The following is a 19,557-nucleotide window of genomic DNA, read 5'->3' as shown; positions in this document are numbered from 1 at the left end:
CGGTGCTTGCGAGCCGCACGGTACTTGTCCCAGCCATCAGCCAGCCAGCAGGCGGCGTCGGTCCTTGAGCACCAGGGACATGTCTGCAGCCATGGCTCGGCCCCCTGCCCTGCAACCACCAACCACCAACCACCAACCACCAACCACCGAATGGAAAATGGAGGCTTGGGCTTTGGTCATCCGATTCATTGTCCGGCCAATCGACGCATCCACCGCCTGATTGGCGATGGCTCTCCTGGCGAGGTGCTTCTTCGCCGCCGTGGCCACCATTGTCCCCAGAGCCGTCGCCCCCACGGACCCTCGCAACAGCCGGCGATACCGACATCGACACCGGCTCTTGCGGTGCTGGGCAGAGGGCAAGGGGATTCGGTGGTCAGACCAGAGCAAAGCCCTACATCTGCAAGGCCAAGGACCAACAGCATTCCCGGAACCCACACCAGGGCTTTGCAGAGCGCCTCTGGTGTCTACGCTGACTCTTGATCCCACCTGGATCCAGATATAGATGCGCCCTATCACCAGATCCCGCCCGGCTGTCGCCGGGGTTGATTCTGAAGACATATTATTCGGAACACAGGTCAAGTGTGGCTACCAGACGGCCAGCTCGGGCCTGCCTTCGACTGCCGGCGGGGCCCGCCAGCGATGCCACAGCACAGCCGGCAGAATCCAGTCACAGAGGCACCTCGTCCACCATCCCGGTCCTGATCTTGACTCGGGCATCTGCCTTGGCCCAGGGCTGCTGCCGCGAGAATCGACCGCCTGTGCGTCTGCATACGAAGTATCAGCAAAGGGCTTCGTCGGAGTCATGCCATCCCAGCCCACCGAAAGCTCGCCGCCAAAGCACAACCCAACCCGAGCCAGGCTCAACGGCCGGCTCTTGGTCAACCCCGGCGCATCCGAGAGGGAGGGGCCCCACTGCTCCGGCGGCGAGATTCCTCCGCCCGTGCTGCCAGAGACGAAGCCAAAGAAGTATTCTTTGCAGAGCACAGGCCGCCGGTCCACCGTCTCGGCCCTGGTTCGGGCCGCCACAGAGAGCCCGTTTCTCACGCCAATGCAGGGCACCGATATCTTTGCTTCGAGCCCGCCTGCTGCCGCTTCCACCACCACAATCGCAGAGGGGCCCTCGACATCGTCAACCAACCCACGGCGCCGCTCCAGCGGGCCCAGCGGCAGCACCCAGCCGGGCGGCAATCGCAGTGCCTCGCCCAAGAGCAGTCCTCGCAATGCCGCTTTGCCCTCGGCGCACTCGCTCTCCAAGACCAGCCAGCCGGGGTCCTGCAACTTGCTGCTCCAGTCCAGCTCCATTTCTTTGGGCGTCTCGAGCCGTCCCCCGTCCTCGTCTTTCCTCGAGGCTTCGTGCTCCACCAGACTCATCCGGCTCAGCAAACGCCCAAGCAATACTCGCCAAGTGCTGCTCAAAAAATCAAAGTCTGTTCTGGGTCTCTCGCGCATCACCAACGGTGATCTGGCCGGGGGCTCCAAGCCGGGGTCCAAGCGGGATTCGGGCGTTTCCTTTGATGTCAAGAAACCGTGGGCCAGTCTCGCCAACGTCCGGTCCCTTTCTTCAGATCCCATCGGCGGCCACTCTCACGATACCATTCTGACGCCCCTGATGATCTTTTCCAAGCCCATTCCTCCCACGCCAATATCAAAGCGTGGTAAGTGATACCCGCCAGGGTCAGGGTGTATTCCCCGCGGTTGGTCGTCGTGGACCAACTAACCACATGCCGGACCAACCTCTATCTGCAGTCGCTCTGCAACTCCAGATTGAAGGCGATACCGATAATGTGGCATCCATCAAGGTTCGGAGACGACTGCTGCAGACAACTACAGCCACTGGGCTTGTTGGCTGCTTCTCTTGGAGCCGTTCTGTTTCGCAGAGCCGCTGATGCACTGGATCATCCCGGCTGACCGCTGTCTCTCCGTGCTGTACTCTTGTTGGCACCAGAATCAGCAACTCTTGCGGAAACGACTGCGCGACCACGGTAGGTCAACGTCTGTTGGTTTCGATCGACTCGATAGAAGCCCATTCAGCCCGAGAGGGCTTTCGAGCGACTGCCGAACTGGTGCAGCCGTGGCCACTGTGTCGTATTGTGCTGGCTGTCCTTGTCGGGAATATGTATGTCGTTCTCACCACGCTCGAATACCAGCCCGATCATGCTTCGTGACAACTAAACCCTGGTGATGTGGTTAAACGACGACCCTTTCCCGCCACACGACCTGCACGTTTTCTTGGACTGTCATCGCTCGCCCCCCCCCTCACGGATCGGCTCCAACTGCGTGCATCAGCCGCCAGGCTCGAGCGCGAACAGTCGGAGCAGGTCCATGAATCCCAGAAAACATATGAAAAGGCCATGCGCGAAGTTGTTCAGCACGAACGTCTCCAGAAGCGGGCGCAAATCGTATTCCTCAACCGGATTCTTTCCGTGATCGCTGCAAAGGGATTTGAGGCCTTCGTTGCATCCAAGCGCCGCGACAGGGAGCGGGCGAATGCTCTCGAGTCGATTCGGCCGTCATTCAGTTCCATTGGAGTCCAAGGAGGCGAGACACCAGCAGATCCACCAAGACCTCCGTGGCATGGAGAGCGTGCTGGCTCGAGCACCGGCCCGAGGCCCCGGAAGTCTGCCCCTGATGAGACCAGCATGCCAAAGCAGCCCGGGCTACACCCGACAGCGTCGGCAGGGCTCGGTGCAGCTCCCGCCCTGGATGTCTCCAAATCAACAGCTGACGATGCAGCTGACGACGCCCGGAACGTGCGGTATGGCGACTATGTCAGCATGCTCGTGGCCGGGATGGCGTCCGAGAAGTCGTCTTCGGCAGCACAGTCGAGAGATACCCTTGGCGTCTGAGTCCAGGCGAAAGCGGAAACGAGGAAGCTCTCTTTGTTCCCAACGGCTGGTGATAGAATTGCGGTCGTCATGTTGGCCGATTCTGCTCGCTCAGCCGTGTTGCCGGGACATCGGAATGTCTGGCTTTGAATGATCGCTCCTCCTTACTTTAATGCAGTCAATACCGCCAGTGCAGTCAATACCGCCAGTGCAGTCAATACCACCAGTGCAGTCGGTACCGCCAGTGCAGTCAACACTGTCGCTGCAACTGGGATAGCACATTGCGCTCTGCCGCTCGCACGCTGCGTCGCCCGGAGCCTTCTGGCGGTCTCGGTTGTTTGTCGACCATGCGCCGCTCGGCTTCCTGCTTCCTTTGGCGCCTTTTCCTCCATGATCATGCATCGGCGACGCGGGCGCCGGTGGGAACTGGCTTGCTTGTTGCTTCTGGTCCAAGCAGTTTCCCGCCACCCGCGGAAGCAGCGTGCGGAAGCAGCGTGCGGAGGCAGCATGCGGAGGCCACCGAGATATCCTCGGGCTCCACTGTTCGCAGCCGCCCTTCGCCCTGGTGGGAATAAATACCGAGACTCATCTCCAGTTTCCGACCTTTGCGCCCGTGCCCGTTCTGGCGAGGCCGCTTGCCTGCTGCATTTCACCATCGATGCATCTGACGACATCAGCCAGTGGCACCACTTCCTCCTTTCCTCGGTTTGCCACTGCCTCCAAGTGTCTCTGTCGCTCACATCAGCATCAATATTCTCTGTGACTGCTGTCTTTGCTCGCTCATCTTGTGCCATCGAGCTGCTTTCTGCCGCAGGGACGCCCTCGATGCCTCCCCGACCATCGCCGCTGCCTTTCCAAGACCAGCCCCAGCCCCAGCCCCGGCCGGACAGGGCTCAACTCACCGGCCCAGATGAGGCTCTTCCATCTGTCACCCAGAATCATCTCCCGAGTACCCAAGCACACGCAGCAACTTCCTCAAGTCCACACCTCCCAACCGCCACTCATCGACGAATCATCCGCCCTTGGGGCACACCCGCTGCCCGTACATTCCATCTGTCCCCGACGATCCATTCCCAAGGCCTTCCCACAAGCTCTGTCACCCGAGGGGGGCTCTCGCTATCAATCTCCTCAGAAACTAGTGCGCCTTCACATTCTGCACACCACAAATCCTCGGGACACCCAAGCCCCGTCGCCACCCATCAGGTCCCCATGATCCCCCAGCACGACTCGGCCGCATATTCGCCCGGCGTCATTCCCACGTTCCTGGTGCCGCTCATCATCGCCGTGGTCGCTCTTATGGCCTGCATATGTTTCCACTATCTCCGACGCATCCACCGGGGCGATGTTGATGTTGGCCGCTACAAGCCCTCGGCTCCACCCGCCGTTGTTCACATCAGCCCGCCGCAATTAGACGAGTACCACCAATCCGTCGCCGGTCTGCAGCGACAGGGACCTGTTCCGAAATCGCCCGTCTCTCGACCAGAGCCTGTCGCAAACATCGAGACAACTCGAGCCGTAAACCCGTGCCTGAAGCTGAGCCGGGCTGGGACAGAACCTGTCCGCGGTTCCTCCGAGAACCAGGTCAAGTTCATGCTGCCTCCAACATCGACACTCACCCGCCGCCCGCCAGCTATCCCACTCCCGCCTCGACCATCCTCGCCTTGTTCTGTGAGCACATCACCTCCTTGCTCACCGGTGCTCACTTCGGCGGCACGAGTATCAGCCGAACCCATCTCCAAACGCCTGACCTATCCTCTCAGCACTCCCGAGTACAAGACTTCCGCACTGCACAGCTCGTCGCTACTGGGATCAAAGGAAGCTGCAGATATCGTCCGATTCTACGAGGATATTCCGTCTCTTTCTTCCAGGCACCCAAGCCAGCGCTACACTCGCCACTCTTCAATGATGTCAACTCTGTCTGCAGATGACACTGAGCCTGGCCATCAAAGTTGGGGGACCTCCAAGTTCCGCTCCCAGCCTCCGTTTCCGTCTCTCACTCTTCCGTCGCTTGGACGAGCCAGAATCTCGCGTCCGCTCACGCATTATCATTCGCTGCCTCATCTTCCGTCAGTCTTGTATGACTCGGAAACTGGGCTCCTAAACGAGCTCGAGCGCATCATTACGACTTTCAGCCAGAGCACAGAAGCGAGAACGCTGCGCTCATTTGGCACCCTGGACTCGGAGGAAATGAGGCGGCACTCAGGCGCGGCCGACTCATGCTGCTCCTCACACCTCGAGGTCCGCACCCAAAAGTCGTCAAGGTTCCTCTCGGAGCTCTATGAAGATCTGCGCAATACTCTCAGTGCAGACGAACAGCGCGAAACTCTTGTCCAGACAAACCCGGATTGGAGACAAGTCTCGGTCCGAGCTGATTCAGTTGATATGCAGTCGATCAAATCGAACGCCGGTCACCTCACCGAGGGTAGCGATGGCTAAGGGTCCGCGAAATCCCCGCGGTAGGCTCTATTCGCTGGCCAAGCTCACTCTACAGCCTCATAAGGATATGCAGTTCTCTGCCGACTGCTCGCCGTTCATCCGCGAGACACATGGACCATCCTATTTTTGGAACAATCGCCGTTATATTCAAGTGAATTTCATCTGTGTTTCCTCGTTCCTGCAGTTGTAGCATGCCATTGTCGTTGAGTGTCCGTGAGCAATTGCCATGGACTGTCGGAAGGGCTAGATCAGAACGGTCTCGGACACGCCCGTATGTGTATTCAGAAAGCGACTTGTTGCTTGAAACAGAGAGTGCTTCTTCATTTTGTGAACGGGCTCTATCTCGGCCCTGCGAGGATGCGGGCCAGGCAAAGCTGCGTGCTTACACCTGTAGCTCTGCCGATCGCTGCGGTGTCAAGGTTTGAGACACTAGCGTTTGTGAAGCAATCGTCGGAGCGGCGAGTGCCTGTGATGCAAGCGACTGAGACGCAATTGTCTGTGATGTCCGCGGCTTGGGTGCGAGTCCCTGTGATGCCAGAGTCTGTGACGTCTCCGCAGATGGAATATACATCTTCTTCATGTAACGCTCCATGCTCGGCAGCTGAGAAAAGTGCTTCTTTGCGGCCATGTGCTTTCCAGACACCTTTCGGACAAACTCCTCGCTGTAGAGGTCCTCGGGATTGTTTTGAGTCTCGTGGTTGCTTGCCTCTGTCTTGGTGAGTAGGATGCAGTTCCAGGGCGACAGCTCGATCCGTGGGTTCCACCGTGTGATACACAGGTCGTCCATGTTCTTGGACCCGCTGACAGCACTCTGCTTGTTCCAGATGGTGTCGACCAAGTACCGGAGATCTGATTCTTGCAGCAGCGACATGGCGTTGTAGTGGGCATCCTCAGGCATTCCGGTGATCCGGCGCTTCTCGAGCTCCCGTGTCTTGGCGTATTTGAGCATCTCGGTATAGGTCGAATCGTCGTTGCGAGTGGTGGCGATGTTGGAGTTGAGGGTGCATGCCTTGCATTTGCCCAGGTGCTTCATGGTTGTCGAGAGGTAGAATGCAGTCGAGGGCAGGTACCGAGTACATCCTCGACAATAGTACACCGACTGGTCTCGCTTCCATGCCTGGTTCGATTCCGGATACTAGATATCGGGCAAATGGCGGATGAGCGGATCCGCGGAGAAGTGGATATGGATCGGGTACGACTGATCGAGATGGATGTGTCGCGCCCAACCGGACCGGCCGTGGCCTACCTGTTGATGTGCCAGCGCCTCCGGGTTGAACTCGGGGGTCTGGATGAACTGTAAAAACAGATTCCCGATTCGTTTCCGCAGCCCTACAGAGCATTCTCGGTCAGCCATGCTCTGTGTATTAGAGTGTTCAGCTGGTGTCGATGGTGGCTTACCTTCGAGACTGCGGGCATCTCTACCGCGGCTGACCAAGTCACCCTCTCGGTCGATCAGATCCACGATTTCCCTGGTGAGATTACAGTCAAATTCCTGCAGAGCATGGGGGCATTTGTATCAGTATGCACATGATGTCTTCCACTGAAGTCACTTGATGTGAGCAACTTTTGGTGTCGGATACTGGAGTAGGCAACTCCCTCATTGTTTCGTTGTTCCATTGTGATTTCGAGAGGCCATAGCATTGCCGAAAGGCCATCACACTGCAGTTTATTGTCGCTTTGCTCCCTGTCATGCGCTTTCTCTTACCTTGACGGTGTACTTGACATGGAGCAAGATCTGCAGGCGCTCGTCCACCGACAGCAGCGGAATGTTCAGCGCATGAAACAGATCACGCAGCTCTCGGGCACGCAGTGTGTTTGGCGTGTCAACGAGACAGACGGTGTTTTTGGCCGCGGGCCAGCGCTTTGGGCTTGCCATCTGGCGTGATCAGGCCGAGCAGTCGTTTAGTCGGACTGGACGCTGCTCGTCATCGAACCGCTGTGGCTATGATCTTGCTTGGACTGCACAAACCTGGTCGAGCAGACGAATAACCGCGCGCTCGCGGTTTTCTTCGGAGGCTGCAATCTTGAGGCGATCGATTTTCTGGATGAGCGCTGCTTCTTGATCCAGGAGCTCGGCCAGGGCAGCGAGCCGAGCGGGATCTGAATACCCAGACCGGTTGATTTTGCTTGATTCCTGTATCCGCCAGTCTTGCGATCCGAGCGGTCACATTGCGGATCAGCCAACAGCCCATGGCGTCCCAGCGCGCATATGCATTGGCACACTGTCCTCGATATCGATCAAGCTCAGCGCCGAGTACAGGACCCAGAGCCCAGAACCCAGTGTCCACCTTCTCGAGCTTTCGAAGCTTACTTTCGAGTCCATTGTATAAAACCTCGAAATCCTTGTTGGATTTCGGGTGGATGCGAGACTCCATTTCCTTCTGGCGCTTCCGTTCTATCAACAGCCTGCGCCGTTCTTCCCTCTATGTCGACATAGCGAAGATGAGCGAGAACTCTCAGTGGCCTAGATATGCCGTCTTGGACAACGTACCGGAGCCACTAGAGCACATGTGCTTGCGCAAGGTGCATGTCGCCGCACTTACCGCCGCCATGGCTTCCATCCGCTCATGATGTTCCTTTCTGAGACGCTTGATTAGCCGCATGGCATAGCAGCGCCGCACAAAGCACTGAATTCTGATCACGTTCTTTACAATCATCTTGTGGTGCTCCTCGGCCGTGACGTATCTCCTCGGCCGACAAAAGTAGTCGCTTTCGCTCGATATAAACACTCCGGGTCGTTCCTGGATGGAGATAGTGTGAAATAGCCCGGCTTTAGAACAGACTGGGGTCACTGTCATTGCCCATCCAACCGGTCTGCGCTGCTGTGGCTCATCAACTCATCACACGACACCGTCGGATGTAGCAAATCATGAAAACGGTTTGCACCCAACCATTTGAGTAAACGAGTCAACTCGGCACTGGGAAAACCGGTGGTGGATAAACTTGGTCTGTGTGTCGCGGTGGAACTTGAGGATATTGAGCTGTCGGTGGTGGCAAGGATCCAAAGGGGCCAGAGTCAGATTTGACTTGTCACAGCAGCTATTTCTCTGTTGTCTCACTCCACCTGCCGTTTCTCTGCACCGCTGTTCCCGAGCCCAGGGCACATTGTGGCCCGCCCTGCTTCTGGACGCTCGGTACCGACCGCTGCCCGTTTCTCCTGCGGCGTGGTGGTCTGGGTGGTTCCGTGAAAGTATTCTGTTCCGGTTGCCGTATTGCGATATCCACCCATGTATTTCTTTCGATACCACAGATTCAGGTTGGACTTGATATCGTTGGGTCCCAGCGCCACGGATCCTGAGGGGCATCAGGCAGAGGAGTGAGAACAGTCACACAGCCAGAGCGACGCTCATGCGTTTCAGTCCGAAGATTTACAGCTGCCGATGCGAGCGATTCTCGACGTACCGACATCCGGGTGATCGCCCGGCGGGTCGTTTGGCTTCGTCGCTTCATTCGCTTGACTCTGTGCATCTGGACCTTGTGCCGGATGGAGGTCGACTGGGACAGTATAAGTTGCTCCGTCGCCTGCAGAGGCATCGGTCACCACAGAGCTTTCAGCGATGGGCTGCTCTGTTTGACTCGCGCCGCTTGCATCGAGCATCTCGGCGTTGGCGCCGGGACGAGGGGTGGTTGGTGGTGCAGGTGCAAAGTCGGCCATCAAGGTCGGGCTTTCAGTGGGCCGGGGTGCAATCGTGTCGAGTGGGTCTGAGCCAGCGTTCTCCAGCACCTCAGCTTCCTCCCCTTCCTCTTCCACGACGCTGATTTGGTTGATGATAATTCCATCCCCGGCCGACTGCGACTCATATGTCTCCATTGGGCCATTGTTATCACTGGCGGTAGTGGGCTCCTCGCGATCCATCGTTGTTGCCGGATTTTCGCCTGAAGGATCAGCCTCGCGTTCGTCCGGAATAGCCTCTGACTCGACGGGAGGCTCATCGAGTGATTCTGTCGGGGCTGTGTCTGGGTCTCCATCCATTGTGACTGACCGCTCAAGAGACTAGCGCGTGAGAAAGACGTATGTCGGTGGTCGATGGCGACAATGTGTCGCTGAAGATATGTAGTTGTGTCGACTCTGCCGCAACGACTGCGATTGATGAGGGGAAGGGGCCAAGGGATACAGAAGCGCCGTTTTTGTAGAGCACGAGGATGCCTCACTGTTGGCCGATTCTCCCGATCCAGCACGCTGCATATGTGCTACTTTTGTTGCTGATCGGACTGTGCTGGGTTGATTGGGCATGCTTTGCGATTCCCACCGGATGATTGTCGAGTCTGGAGGGGGGAAATCGAGGTCTGTTCTGCTCCTGAACATGGCTTGCTGATGCTGGAGGTCGGTCTTTGATAACTACATGCGCATACAGGAACTCTGCGCTCGATTTGCATACTCGTACATTCGACACAGACTGCAGTGTATTTGGGAGACTGAGATCAGGAGGCTCGGTCAGGCGACTGGGAAATGGCGCCAAGTGCTCTGCTTGAGTGTCGCGGCAGCGAGCACCCATAGGTGCAGCCCAGAGCAGCATCCAAGACTGCGTCGGATACCAGCAAACACCCCTCTCCGCGAGATAAGCGGCACCGCCAATGGCCATGTTCAACATCCAGTCGAAGCTGGTAGGGCAGTCGACTGTGCTTGCCGACAGCATTCCTGCTCCGATCGACCGACACGACTCATGACCTTGCTTATCATCACCACTGTGCAGCAAAGACTCAAGGGCGGCCACCAAACGCTTATGGACCGGCTTTTCGTTATCAAATCCGCCGATCTGGTCGAGGTCGAGCGTCCTCGGATCGGATACAGAAGAACCCTTACCTGCTTTGATCTCGTCCTGCTCGGCGTCGGCGGCATCATCGGTGCCGGCATCTTCATCATCACCGGCAGGGCCGCGCACGATCTCGCGGGCCCGAGCATCGTGATTTCGTTTCTAATCTCGGGTGAGTGTTCGTGTGGGCAAGCTGCTGCGTTCGGGCGCTGGTGGTCCGTTGATGCATGGTTGGCACCGCCGCATCGGTCGGTGGACGTGTTCCCACGGTTCTGGTACCTGACTGCAGAGACCCGCCCCGGCTCTTGTGCCGAAACTGATCGTCCATTGCATTTCACCGATGCATGTGCCTCGGTGCCGCGCGATGCTCTGTCGCTGCACCACAGGGTTCGTCTGTGCCCTGGCCGCAATCTGCTACGCCGAGCTCGCATCCATGATCCCGCTCTCGGGCTCGGCATACACTTACACATACAGCACTATGGGCGAGATCGTCGCCTGGATCATCGGATGGGACCTGATCCTCGAGTACCTCGTTGGCGCTGCAGCTGTAGCCTCGGCCTGGTCCAACTACTTTGTCTCGTTTGTGCATGATGCCAGCGGGCGATCCGACATCTTTGATCCCCGCCTCGTCAATGCCCCGGTGCAGTGGATCAACAACCCCGTTCCTGGATTCTATCCGGTCGTTGTGGTTCTTCCGGACGGCTCGCAGGCGAATGCCATTGTGAATCTCCCTGCTGCCTTAATCTCGCTGTTGATCATGTCGGTGGTGGCCGCGGGAATCCGTCAGTCCTCAACGACGCTGAACATCATCGTTGTGCTCAAGTTTGTGTGCATTCTCATCTTCATCGGCACCGGCCTGTCGTATATCCAGCCGGCGAACTACACCCCGTTCATTCCACCATACGACCCCACTACCGAAGCATACGGCATGGCGGGTATGTTCAAGGCCAGTCTTCAAGTGTTTTACGCATATCTCGGCTTCGACGTCGTCTCGGCGACGGCACAAGAGGCTCGATTTCCCAAGCGCGATGTGGTGAGTCGATCGAGGAATGCATCCGGAGACGAGGCTTGCATAGAGTGCTCTATTGTCGATCTTGGAGCAGTCGGCTCTGGATTCGCTGTCTCATCTCGTCCATCGCTCCAGCCCATCGGCATCATAGGCTCGCTCTCGATCTGCACCCTTCTGTACATATCGGTGTCGGTTGTCTTGACCGGCATCCTCCCGTACCAGCAGATCCCCACGGATGCCCCCGTAGCCAACGCCATGCGCATCGTCGGTGCACCGGCCCTGGTCCCCGTCATCATCGAGTTTGGTGCTGTCGTTGGACTCGCCTCGGTGATGCTTGTCGCCATGATCGGCCAGCCTCGCATTTTCCAAACGATGGCCCAGGACGGCCTGCTGCCGGAGTTTCTCGCCAAGATCCACCCGCGCACTCGGACACCGCTGCCTGCCGTTATCTTGAGCGGGATGCTCTGTGCTGTCCTTGGCTCGGTATTCCCGGTGGGCTTACTGGCCGATCTGACCTCGGTCGGCACCCTGCTTGCATTTATACTGGTGTCGCTCTCGGTATGGATTCTGCGCTGGCGCCAGCCCGAGCGAGAGCGGCGATTCCAGATCCCTGGAGGATTCTGGATTGGAGGCAACCTGGTTCCCTTGCTCAGCGCAACGACATCGGCTGCCCTGATCTGGATGGGCGGAAACATTGCAATCACTCTCAGGGTGATCATATGGCTGCTTATTGGCTTGCTCGGGGTTTACTTCCCCTATGGCATTTGGAACTCGAGAAATCGGTATCCTCTGGTGCCGGAGAAAGTGAACGAAAACTCGCAGTCCAATAGCAATTCCTCCGACAGCCATGAGCCGCTTGTTATTGATGAGCATGAGGCAGAGCCCGCAAATTGAAGCGGAGTGCTCTCCTCCGAAGCCAGATGCTGCTACTTTCGGAGTCCCGGATGCACACTCGAAAATACACACATGGTGCATCCATTCCATCCGCGATCATGGCTTTCTGTGGCATTATCGCAGAGGGTCCGTGACATGGGCCGTGGAAACGGCGGCAGTGACGATGAACCGAGCCGTTGCCACTGACCAGCATTGCCCGAATATCTGCGCCATGTGGGAACCAACTCGTATGCACTTGCGAGTCCCAAGAGCCGCGATCGGACTGTACCGTCGATTCATTCATTCATCATCACAAAGCGGCTCCAGAACCCAATGCGTGTTCAGCTATTCAAACTGCAGAGTTGACGGAAAGCTTGGAATGTCCACGATCGAGCTTCGGTCTCTCTTCGACCGACGAGCCCCGCTCAGTTTCTCCTTGGCGCCAATCCGGCGAAACTGCCGAGTCCCGCTCAGCATCGACGGTGGAGGCGGTGGTGGTGCTTCGGGTCTCAGGGGATGCGGATTGACGGACCGACCAACGACCATCCTGCCCGCCGACCAGGCAGGAAAGCTTGTCGCTGTCGCAAGACTGTGCTGCACCTTGGTGCTGCTGGCAATACGAAGAACGCTCGGAGCCACAAAGAGGTCGAGGTGCGATGATTTGGTGTACGGATCGGTGGTCGGGATCGACTCAATGTCGGTGCGAGCTTGGCTCGCCTCCCTGGCCTTGAGCAAGTTGCCGTTTGGAGCCAGTCGACTCGGCACCGACAACATGGGCTTGGAGCATGACAGGTCATCGAGACTCAGCGAAGCATCCCGGAGTGCTGCTGGCTCGGCTGGAGAGTCGTCCCGTGTTGATTCGCTGAGACAGTCTCGCAGGCTCAGCGAAACCATGTCCGAAAGTGCAATTTCGGGCTCGGAGGGATCCGGCGCTTGGTGTGCGGCAAGTATCAGCTCCTCGAGGCTGAGGCCACTCTCGTACGTACACAGCGACGAATAGTTGCCGTCATAATGGTTATAATGGGGATTGTGCCCATCTCGGCCATCGCAGTCATCGTGATCGTCGCTCCTCATCGAGATATCCTGGGGCACGGAGTCGGCTGCCTTTGTCTGATACTTGTTCTGACTGATGCGCTTGGCGGGTTCGGTGCTTTCCCTGAGCATCGATTGGCTGGCTCGCAACTTGGACTGGGCTCGTGTTTTCTTCAGTACGCCCCTCAAATACTGGCTGCTCGAGAGGGGAGTTGAGCTGAGCGAGGTCGCCGATGATGCCGAAAGGCTCGAGATCGACGAGTTGAGCAATGTTGAAGACGAAGACGTGCTCAAGCTCGAGAACGAAGACTGCTGGCTGAGGCTTGCTTTGGAGCCAATGCCAACCGCCTTGGGACCGCGGACCGGCAGCGGCGGTGAGAACTTTGTCATCTTCACAGGGCTTTCGACGGGGACACGCGAGGAAGTGGTTTGCTTCTTGGTGCGGAGAGCACGTTGCATCATGCCAGCCATGTCGACCTCCAGAAGTTGGTCTTTGACAGATGGATACGAGAGCGGCGGCAGCGGCAGCTTGCGAAGGATCATCAAGTTTGTGGCTGGATCGAGCTGCGAGCTCGTGATCCATTGGTGGAGCAGGCGGTCGTAGTAGTGCAGCGAGTGCAGGTATTGGTGATACTTCTGTGATTCTGACGACGGAAACAGGCGCTCGAAGCTGCCGCTGCGATAAAACTGAGAGGCATTTTCCGTCACCCCATGCAGATAAAATACACCCCCCCCCAAAGCTCCATAGAAGCTCCCCCGTACTGCTTCTTCGCAGCGACCGACACACATCCGAACATGAGTGCAAACCCAGGCCTAGGTCTCTCTACTTGGCTTCTTACCTCGTTCTCAGTCTCTCGCAAGATCCGAAAGTCGTCCTCGGTAAGGGTCGCCAGGCAGTTGGCCTTGTCCATTGCTGTATGGTACTTGTGCTTCAAGCGCTCCTGTGTCGTCAAGTTTGGCTTACGCCACTGCGAGGCCCTGCTTTGGCCAAATCATCAACGGCGCCCAAGAAGCCCGATCGAATCAGCCATTGCCATCGCATTAATCTCTGGCTGTGAATTTACCCACCTTTTGTTACCATTCTGGGAATCTCGGCACATTTCCAGGTCCTTGAGCCGGAATCCAACGAGGTTGAACAGATCTTGGACGAGTCTGGATTTGATATCTTCGTCCAGGGGACACGAGGCCTTGAGAGATGGCGAGATGTTGACTTCCATCAACCACGGCCTCAAGTTCATGTCGAGAAGAACATCGAACCCCAGGAGCTCGTACGCACTGGTTCTGAAGTCGTTTGGCGATGTTGTTGAGCATGCATCGAGATGACAGGACAGCATCACATCCGAGCATGTCATTCAATGGGTTACCGCCATATGCCACCAATGCTAGCATCATCCATTGGCTTGGCGAGTCGATGCAATCACGATTGTGCCACGGCTAGGAGCGACCTTTTGGATGGCTAGATCGCGAGCACATGCAGTTCCCCTCGTTTGTGCAGATACCACCGTGCTTACCGGTTGGGTACATAGAGCCGGACACCGCTTGCGTTTGCCGAATATGCACTGATAACCGTCTTCACAACTAGATCTTTGATGGAGGCAAAAACAAGGCTGTAGTTGATCCCGATCTTTGTAAAGTATTCTTTGAGCAGCTCCAGGCTCCTGGTATGACAGCGGTCAGAGAACCAGGCGATTAGGGTGGCTGTGACTTGCCTCGCATTGAAACCATCTGGGTATGAAGCAGCAGACAGGCAGACAGGCAGACAGGCAGACAGGCAGACAGGCAGACAGGCAGACAGGCAGACAGGCAGACAGGCAGACAGGCAGACAGGCAGACAAGGCGACATTTACCACTTGTTTGTGGCAGTGCTGAACTTTGGATCGCCCGCTAGCGGATGGGGCTGCGCTTCCGCGGTAGTTCCCTTCTGAGACTTATTTTTCTTGTTGACGCTGTAGTTGGTCAAGTGTATGAATTTGTTTTTGACAACCTTGCTGCTGGTGCTATACTGGTATCTGCGCATTGGAAATGTGATCGGGTAGAGAGTAAGCCGTCAACAGTCGCTCTAGATCGCAGCAAGCGGCGACTGGATCCCGATATACTCACGGCTCGCTTGCAAAGCGGACAATGCCCTCGCGGTAGATGTATAGCCGAAGCGGCTCGAAGCTGGTGATCAGGACATAGATGCGCAAGTCAAACTTTTTCTTGTCGATCAAGAATGGCTCGCGTATATACCTGCATCGGAGAATGGGTCAATTCGCTTCGTTTCAAACGGCCGTTCGGGCCCGGGAAACTCGAAGGCAATAGGACTGCAGAAGCGGTACCGCAGTCACCATGGGAAGGCCTCTGTCTCTGCGAAACCTATGACTTTGGCTTACCTCGACACCACCAACTCCTTCTTCTTTGGAACGTCGGACCACTTGTTGACCAAACGGATTCCGTTTCCTCGTGCAGATGCTGGGGGCTTGATGATCCACACGGGGTGGTGGTCAAACACACGTTTTAGCTTGCGCCGCTGCTGGGGTAAGATGAATGTCTCTGGCAGAAAATCAAAATCCTGGGTCGCGAGTCAAGGATTGGAACATGGTTGTTATGCAGAGCTCTGCCTTTCGTTTCCGTGCCAGTTGTATTTTGCGGGCCAGGTGTCGGGCAGGACTCCCACAGGTGGTGAAGTGACAGGCAAGTCTGGCATCATCAGCACCCCCACCATGACATACCAAGGCGCCGTATCGCTGTTTCAGCCGGGTGAGGTTGGCGTAAAGCTTGTCCTTGCGACCGATCTCAAAAGTCATCGGAAAGTGGTTCACCTGCGGCGCAACATCCGTTCAGCCCAACCCAGCAATTTTCTTTGCACTTGCGACTGAGCCAAGCTTATAGCTGCCAGAGCTAGATCAGCAACAGACATCACACAGCGAACTTACCTTTTGCCAAGGCTGGACCAAATGAAACTTGTCCGCAGAAATGTGTTTGCCCCAGTAGCCAACCCAGGTTTTGCCTCCTCGAACAAGCTTGAAGCCAGTATGCCGCAGAATGTCTGTGCAGGAGTAGCAAGGTGTTCGTCAGGCCACATTGCACTGTCACTTGATATGTCGGCACCGACCCCTGTAGCTGCATATAAAAGCAGCGAGCCGACTGATCCATTTGGTGCTTTTCAACATCATCCCAAGAGATTGTCTCGCTCCACAGAGCCTCGGTTAACGCTCTCAGTCATCACCAACGGCTACAGGGGCATGTGCAAACTCCTCCCATACTTCGAACCACCCGCGGCGTGTACTTGGATATCTTCCACTTCATGATTTCCTTGATGCTGCCCGGCAGGGGAGAGACTGCGGAGTATAGTCGCCGCCAGTGAGTTCAAACGCTTGATAGAGTCGATCAGGTACTTCTCTGATATGGCCGTGTGCGGCTCGTACATACCCGTCTCGTCGGCTTTGGGAAAGTACAGTACATTCTCTCCATCGGCAAAGAGACTGAGGGAGATGGCGGGTCGGACTATTTCGTTGTCGGGCTGATACGACGGTCCAACGGGTTCGGCGGGAGGCTGCTTCAAAGGCTTCTTCTGAGCTGTTCCGCCCTCCCGGATGGTCGGTCGGTCGTGGTGTACTTGCCGGACCTCTTCGTCACTATAGCTCTCTTCGTCGTCATCAAAGTCGCTGCAGGACTCTTCCTCTTCATCCAGATTACCTCCATCCTCCGAACCGTCGTCCGAGTCGCAGGGCGATGCAGCTCCGTTGTCAGACTCAGAGCTGCACTCGGAGCCATCGCCATTTTCATTGTGAGGGACTTGAGACTCGTCGATCCATCGCAGAGTACCAGCTGGGTTTTCACTGTCTTCCGGAGAACTCACGCTCGACATCAGTAGGACTGACTCTGCTCGGCCTCCACCAGGCTGGGTGGAAATCCTGGCGGTCAGCCCCGGAGTCCCTACTGGATAGGCAGGCTTGAAGAAAACCTCGGGCTCCTCTGGCTTCTTGGGGCGCTTGACTGTCGTGGGTTTGCACTTGACATCCTGTCTGGGCCTCGCAACGGCCTCGGCGGAGGATTTCTGATTCGCAACGGTTGTACCCGAGCCAGACTTGGATTTTGGACCGCCTGCCAAGGGCGCTACAGGTCTTTTCATACTATATCCGCCCAACCTGGGATATGGCTTGCGTTGGTGCTGGCTGGAACTGAGGACACCATAGAGGCGTCGATCCCACGGCCCCTGGGCGGAAGCTGCTGCTGCTCATCGATGAGCACGGCCGCCGCTAGTTAGTGACGTCGGCTGTGAATCACTCGACTATTGAATCCCCCATAGGAGCACCACGGCTGCTTCATAGCACAATGCACGCATCCGAGCAGTGTGGGTCAGTGGCAACGGCTCGGTTCATCGTCACTGCCGCCGTTTCCACGGCCCATGTCACGGACCCGCTGCGAGAATGCCACAGAAAGCCATGATCGCGGATGGAATGGATGCACCATGTGTGTATTTTCGAGTGTGCATCCGGGACTCCGAAAGTGGCAGCATCTGGCTTCAGAGGAGAGCACTCCGCTTCAATTTGCGGGTTCTCAGGCCGGAGCCAATACAGCCATCGATGGCGGGTCGCTGCGCTTTTGGCTCCCGATTCTTCCTCCCAGCCGCTCGCTTGGCTTCTCTCCTTCTCCAGCCCAAGAGTCCCCAAGACCTCACCGTTGCCCAGGGCCACCTTCCGGCAGGCTTTCCGATAGCCGCCACTCTTCAGCAGCCGCATTCGCCGTCTCTGAGCCAATCGCGCAGCCAGCTTGAATGACTTCCGATCTAGAAGGATTTGAGGCGTGGATCCTGCCGCACATCTCGAGGGTCATCAACCTCACATGTCGGCCATGCCATTCCGGCGACGATGGCGCCGATCATGTCGACAAAGGTGCCGGAATCTTTGCACCAAAATCCAGTCTGTCGTCACTCCCTCTGGGCCCCAACAACCGTCTCGTGAACGTGCCCAGCCAGCTGTTGTTGAATGCCTCCAAGGTCCATAAGATTGCCAACTTTGACTCGCCGCTTGCCGCGGCGTTTCTGCAGTGTCTCGAGTCGATCCGGCTCGCACCCGAGGCTGGGCTTGACGAACGCAAGACGTTGATGGTATTTCTGCTGTGGATCAAGTTCAAGGTGGCCAAGCACGCCGCGGGACTTGTTCCGCCCGATCCCTCGAATCCGTCCTTCTGGGTGCCGTACGTTCGCATCCTCCCCGAGCGACTCTACACCCCGGTGATGTTTGAGCATTCGTCTCGCGAGATGCAGTTGCTCACCGGAACTGGCCTGGACGGCGCTGTGGCTGCGAAACTTGCCAAGCTCCACCGGGAGTTCCAGGTGCTCCAGCCGCATCTGCGAGTGCTCTTTGGCAAGTCTGCGGCGACCGATAGCGATCAAGACGACAGCGATGACGATCTGACCTTTGACGCCTACTGCTGGGCCGACGGCATCTTCTGGTCGCGAGTGATCTCGTTCCGATCGTTCGATGCTATGGCTGGGACAGCCACCGCTCCACCAGGCACCGACGACTGCCACCTTGTCCCCTTCATCGACCTCTGCAACCACTCGTTTGAGCCCAAGTTGCGTTGGAACATCGAAAAAGATCGGTCGATCTCGCTTGTCACCTATGATGCCGCTGCGGACGAGGCCGGGTCGTCGGCGGTGATTCCGATCTACTCGGAGGAAGAGCTGCACATCAGCTACGGACAAAAACCCAACTCGGAGCTTCTCTTTATCCACGGCTTCGCAATCGACGGCAATCCTCACGACAGCGTGGCTTTCCCTGCACCCATCCTGGAGGCAACCAGCGAGGAGCCGGGCGACGACGACCCAAGTACTGAAGCTGCCAAACACAAGCAGGCCCTCATCGCGTTCAAGCGCCAGGCGCTGCGAGCTCTGGGACTACAGAGCAACGTAACTGTTTGTACCGCCTTTCCCAAGCAGAACAACGGCGAACTTCATGGGGTGCTGAACGACGAGTCGCTCATGACGCTCTGGATCTGCCTGATGACCGAAGACGACGGACTGCGCCTCGAGCCCATCCGGGGCAGCGATGCCGTTACCATCGCGATCGGCGCACATCAAGTTGCGGACAAGCACCAGCTCTTGACTGCCATCCACGCACTGCCTCACTTTGATGTGATCCAGCTGCGGGTGTGGACGGTGCTCCTGGAGATGATCTCGTTCCGGCTCTACGAACTGCACCGATCCGATGAGGAGCTCGGCGGCTGGAACGAGCCTGCCTCGGGCAGCGAGGCCATGGTGGGCATCCTCCGGCATGGGCATCGGCAGCTGCTCATGGAGGCGATGGATCTGCTGACGGCGCTGCAGGAAGAGTACTGCGAGCGCCCCGTGGTGGTCGAGTATCTGCAGACGTTGCAGGCCGAAGAGCCTGACGAGCCTGATGAACTTGAACTTGGACTCGACGAACCCGAGGCGCCTGCTGCGCTCTGAGCCGCGCGGCGTGGGAAAGCGGGGCGGGATCGGGTGTGCGACTCTGAGGGCCCTTGTTGCACTGTTTGTGAGGCCTGTGGCTCCTGTGGCACCCGGACGCGACCGAAATAGAGCTGCACAAAAACAACGGCGAGTGTGCCGCAGAGCCCGCGTCGGCGCGCTGCTGGCCCGCCCACAGCCTCAGTGCGGTGT

At 57.4% G+C, this 19,557-nt stretch overlaps 6 protein-coding genes across 6 annotated transcripts; 4 read left to right on the top strand and 2 right to left on the bottom strand.

Moving 5' to 3' along the window:
• Positions 1–274: 274 nt before the first annotated feature.
• On the top strand, positions 275–2,407 carry BJ171DRAFT_196713 (uncharacterized protein). Its single transcript, XM_053106229.1, has 3 exons — positions 275–1,655; positions 1,946–1,982; positions 2,287–2,407. Exons 1-3 carry the CDS (start codon positions 503–505, stop codon positions 2,324–2,326), a joined length of 1,230 nt encoding a protein of 409 aa, XP_052963937.1. The 5' UTR covers positions 275–502; the 3' UTR covers positions 2,327–2,407.
• A 1,585-nt stretch (positions 2,408–3,992) lies between these two features.
• BJ171DRAFT_196694 (uncharacterized protein) lies at positions 3,993–5,452 on the top strand. The gene has a single exon (XM_053106228.1). It carries the CDS (start codon positions 4,035–4,037, stop codon positions 5,259–5,261), a length of 1,227 nt encoding a protein of 408 aa, XP_052963936.1. The 5' UTR covers positions 3,993–4,034; the 3' UTR covers positions 5,262–5,452.
• Positions 5,453–5,643: 191 nt separating this feature from the next.
• On the bottom strand, positions 5,644–9,415 carry BJ171DRAFT_601427 (uncharacterized protein; the record flags this gene model as incomplete). Its single annotated transcript, XM_053115089.1, has 10 exons — positions 8,664–9,415; positions 8,404–8,555; positions 8,153–8,242; positions 7,805–8,002; positions 7,550–7,684; positions 7,231–7,395; positions 6,967–7,137; positions 6,660–6,753; positions 6,508–6,590; positions 5,644–6,396 (listed from the first exon to the last, which is right to left on the bottom strand). The coding sequence occupies exons 1-10, from the start codon at positions 9,232–9,234 to the stop codon at positions 5,644–5,646; spliced, it is 2,412 nt and encodes an 803-aa protein (XP_052963935.1). The 5' UTR covers positions 9,235–9,415.
• Positions 9,416–9,836: 421 nt separating this feature from the next.
• BJ171DRAFT_629657 (amino acid/polyamine transporter I) lies at positions 9,837–12,080 on the top strand (the record flags this gene model as incomplete). Its single annotated transcript, XM_053115601.1, has 4 exons — positions 9,837–9,866; positions 9,956–10,187; positions 10,402–11,048; positions 11,160–12,080. 4 exons carry the CDS (start codon positions 9,837–9,839, stop codon positions 11,916–11,918), a joined length of 1,668 nt encoding a protein of 555 aa, XP_052963934.1. The 3' UTR covers positions 11,919–12,080.
• Positions 12,081–12,242: 162 nt separating this feature from the next.
• BJ171DRAFT_629656 (tubulin-tyrosine ligase family-domain-containing protein) lies at positions 12,243–16,779 on the bottom strand (the record flags this gene model as incomplete). The annotated part of the gene is made up of 11 exons (XM_053115600.1): positions 12,243–13,616; positions 13,769–13,907; positions 13,998–14,204; positions 14,441–14,587; positions 14,777–14,875; positions 15,030–15,158; positions 15,302–15,480; positions 15,641–15,730; positions 15,845–15,957; positions 16,175–16,249; positions 16,341–16,779. 11 exons carry the CDS (start codon positions 16,777–16,779, stop codon positions 12,243–12,245), a joined length of 2,991 nt encoding a protein of 996 aa, XP_052963933.1.
• A 635-nt stretch (positions 16,780–17,414) lies between these two features.
• Positions 17,415–19,492, top strand: BJ171DRAFT_516723 (uncharacterized protein). The gene has a single exon (XM_053112057.1). It carries the CDS (start codon positions 17,689–17,691, stop codon positions 19,363–19,365), a length of 1,677 nt encoding a protein of 558 aa, XP_052963932.1. The 5' UTR covers positions 17,415–17,688; the 3' UTR covers positions 19,366–19,492.
• Positions 19,493–19,557: the final 65 nt, after the last annotated feature.

Source organism: Polychytrium aggregatum (assembly GCF_025602895.1).
Source record: "Polychytrium aggregatum strain JEL109 chromosome Unknown BJ171scaffold_36, whole genome shotgun sequence".
NCBI classification, from domain to species: domain Eukaryota; kingdom Fungi; phylum Chytridiomycota; class Chytridiomycetes; order Polychytriales; genus Polychytrium; species Polychytrium aggregatum.
Note: the sequence above shows the minus strand (reverse complement) of the source record. Positions and strands in the feature narration are given on the sequence as shown.

Coding starts and splice junctions, on each gene's coding strand:
- BJ171DRAFT_196713 (XM_053106229.1), top strand. CDS start 503: ATGCGCCCTATCACCAGATCCCGCCCGGCTGTCGCCGGGGTTGATTCT. Junction 1,656..1,945: donor CACGCCAATATCAAAGCGTG/GTAAGTGATACC, acceptor TGTTGGCACCAG/AATCAGCAACTCTTGCGGAA. Junction 1,983..2,286: donor GAAACGACTGCGCGACCACG/GTAGGTCAACGT, acceptor TGCGTGCATCAG/CCGCCAGGCTCGAGCGCGAA.
- BJ171DRAFT_196694 (XM_053106228.1), top strand. CDS start 4,035: ATGATCCCCCAGCACGACTCGGCCGCATATTCGCCCGGCGTCATTCCC.
- BJ171DRAFT_516723 (XM_053112057.1), top strand. CDS start 17,689: ATGACTTCCGATCTAGAAGGATTTGAGGCGTGGATCCTGCCGCACATC.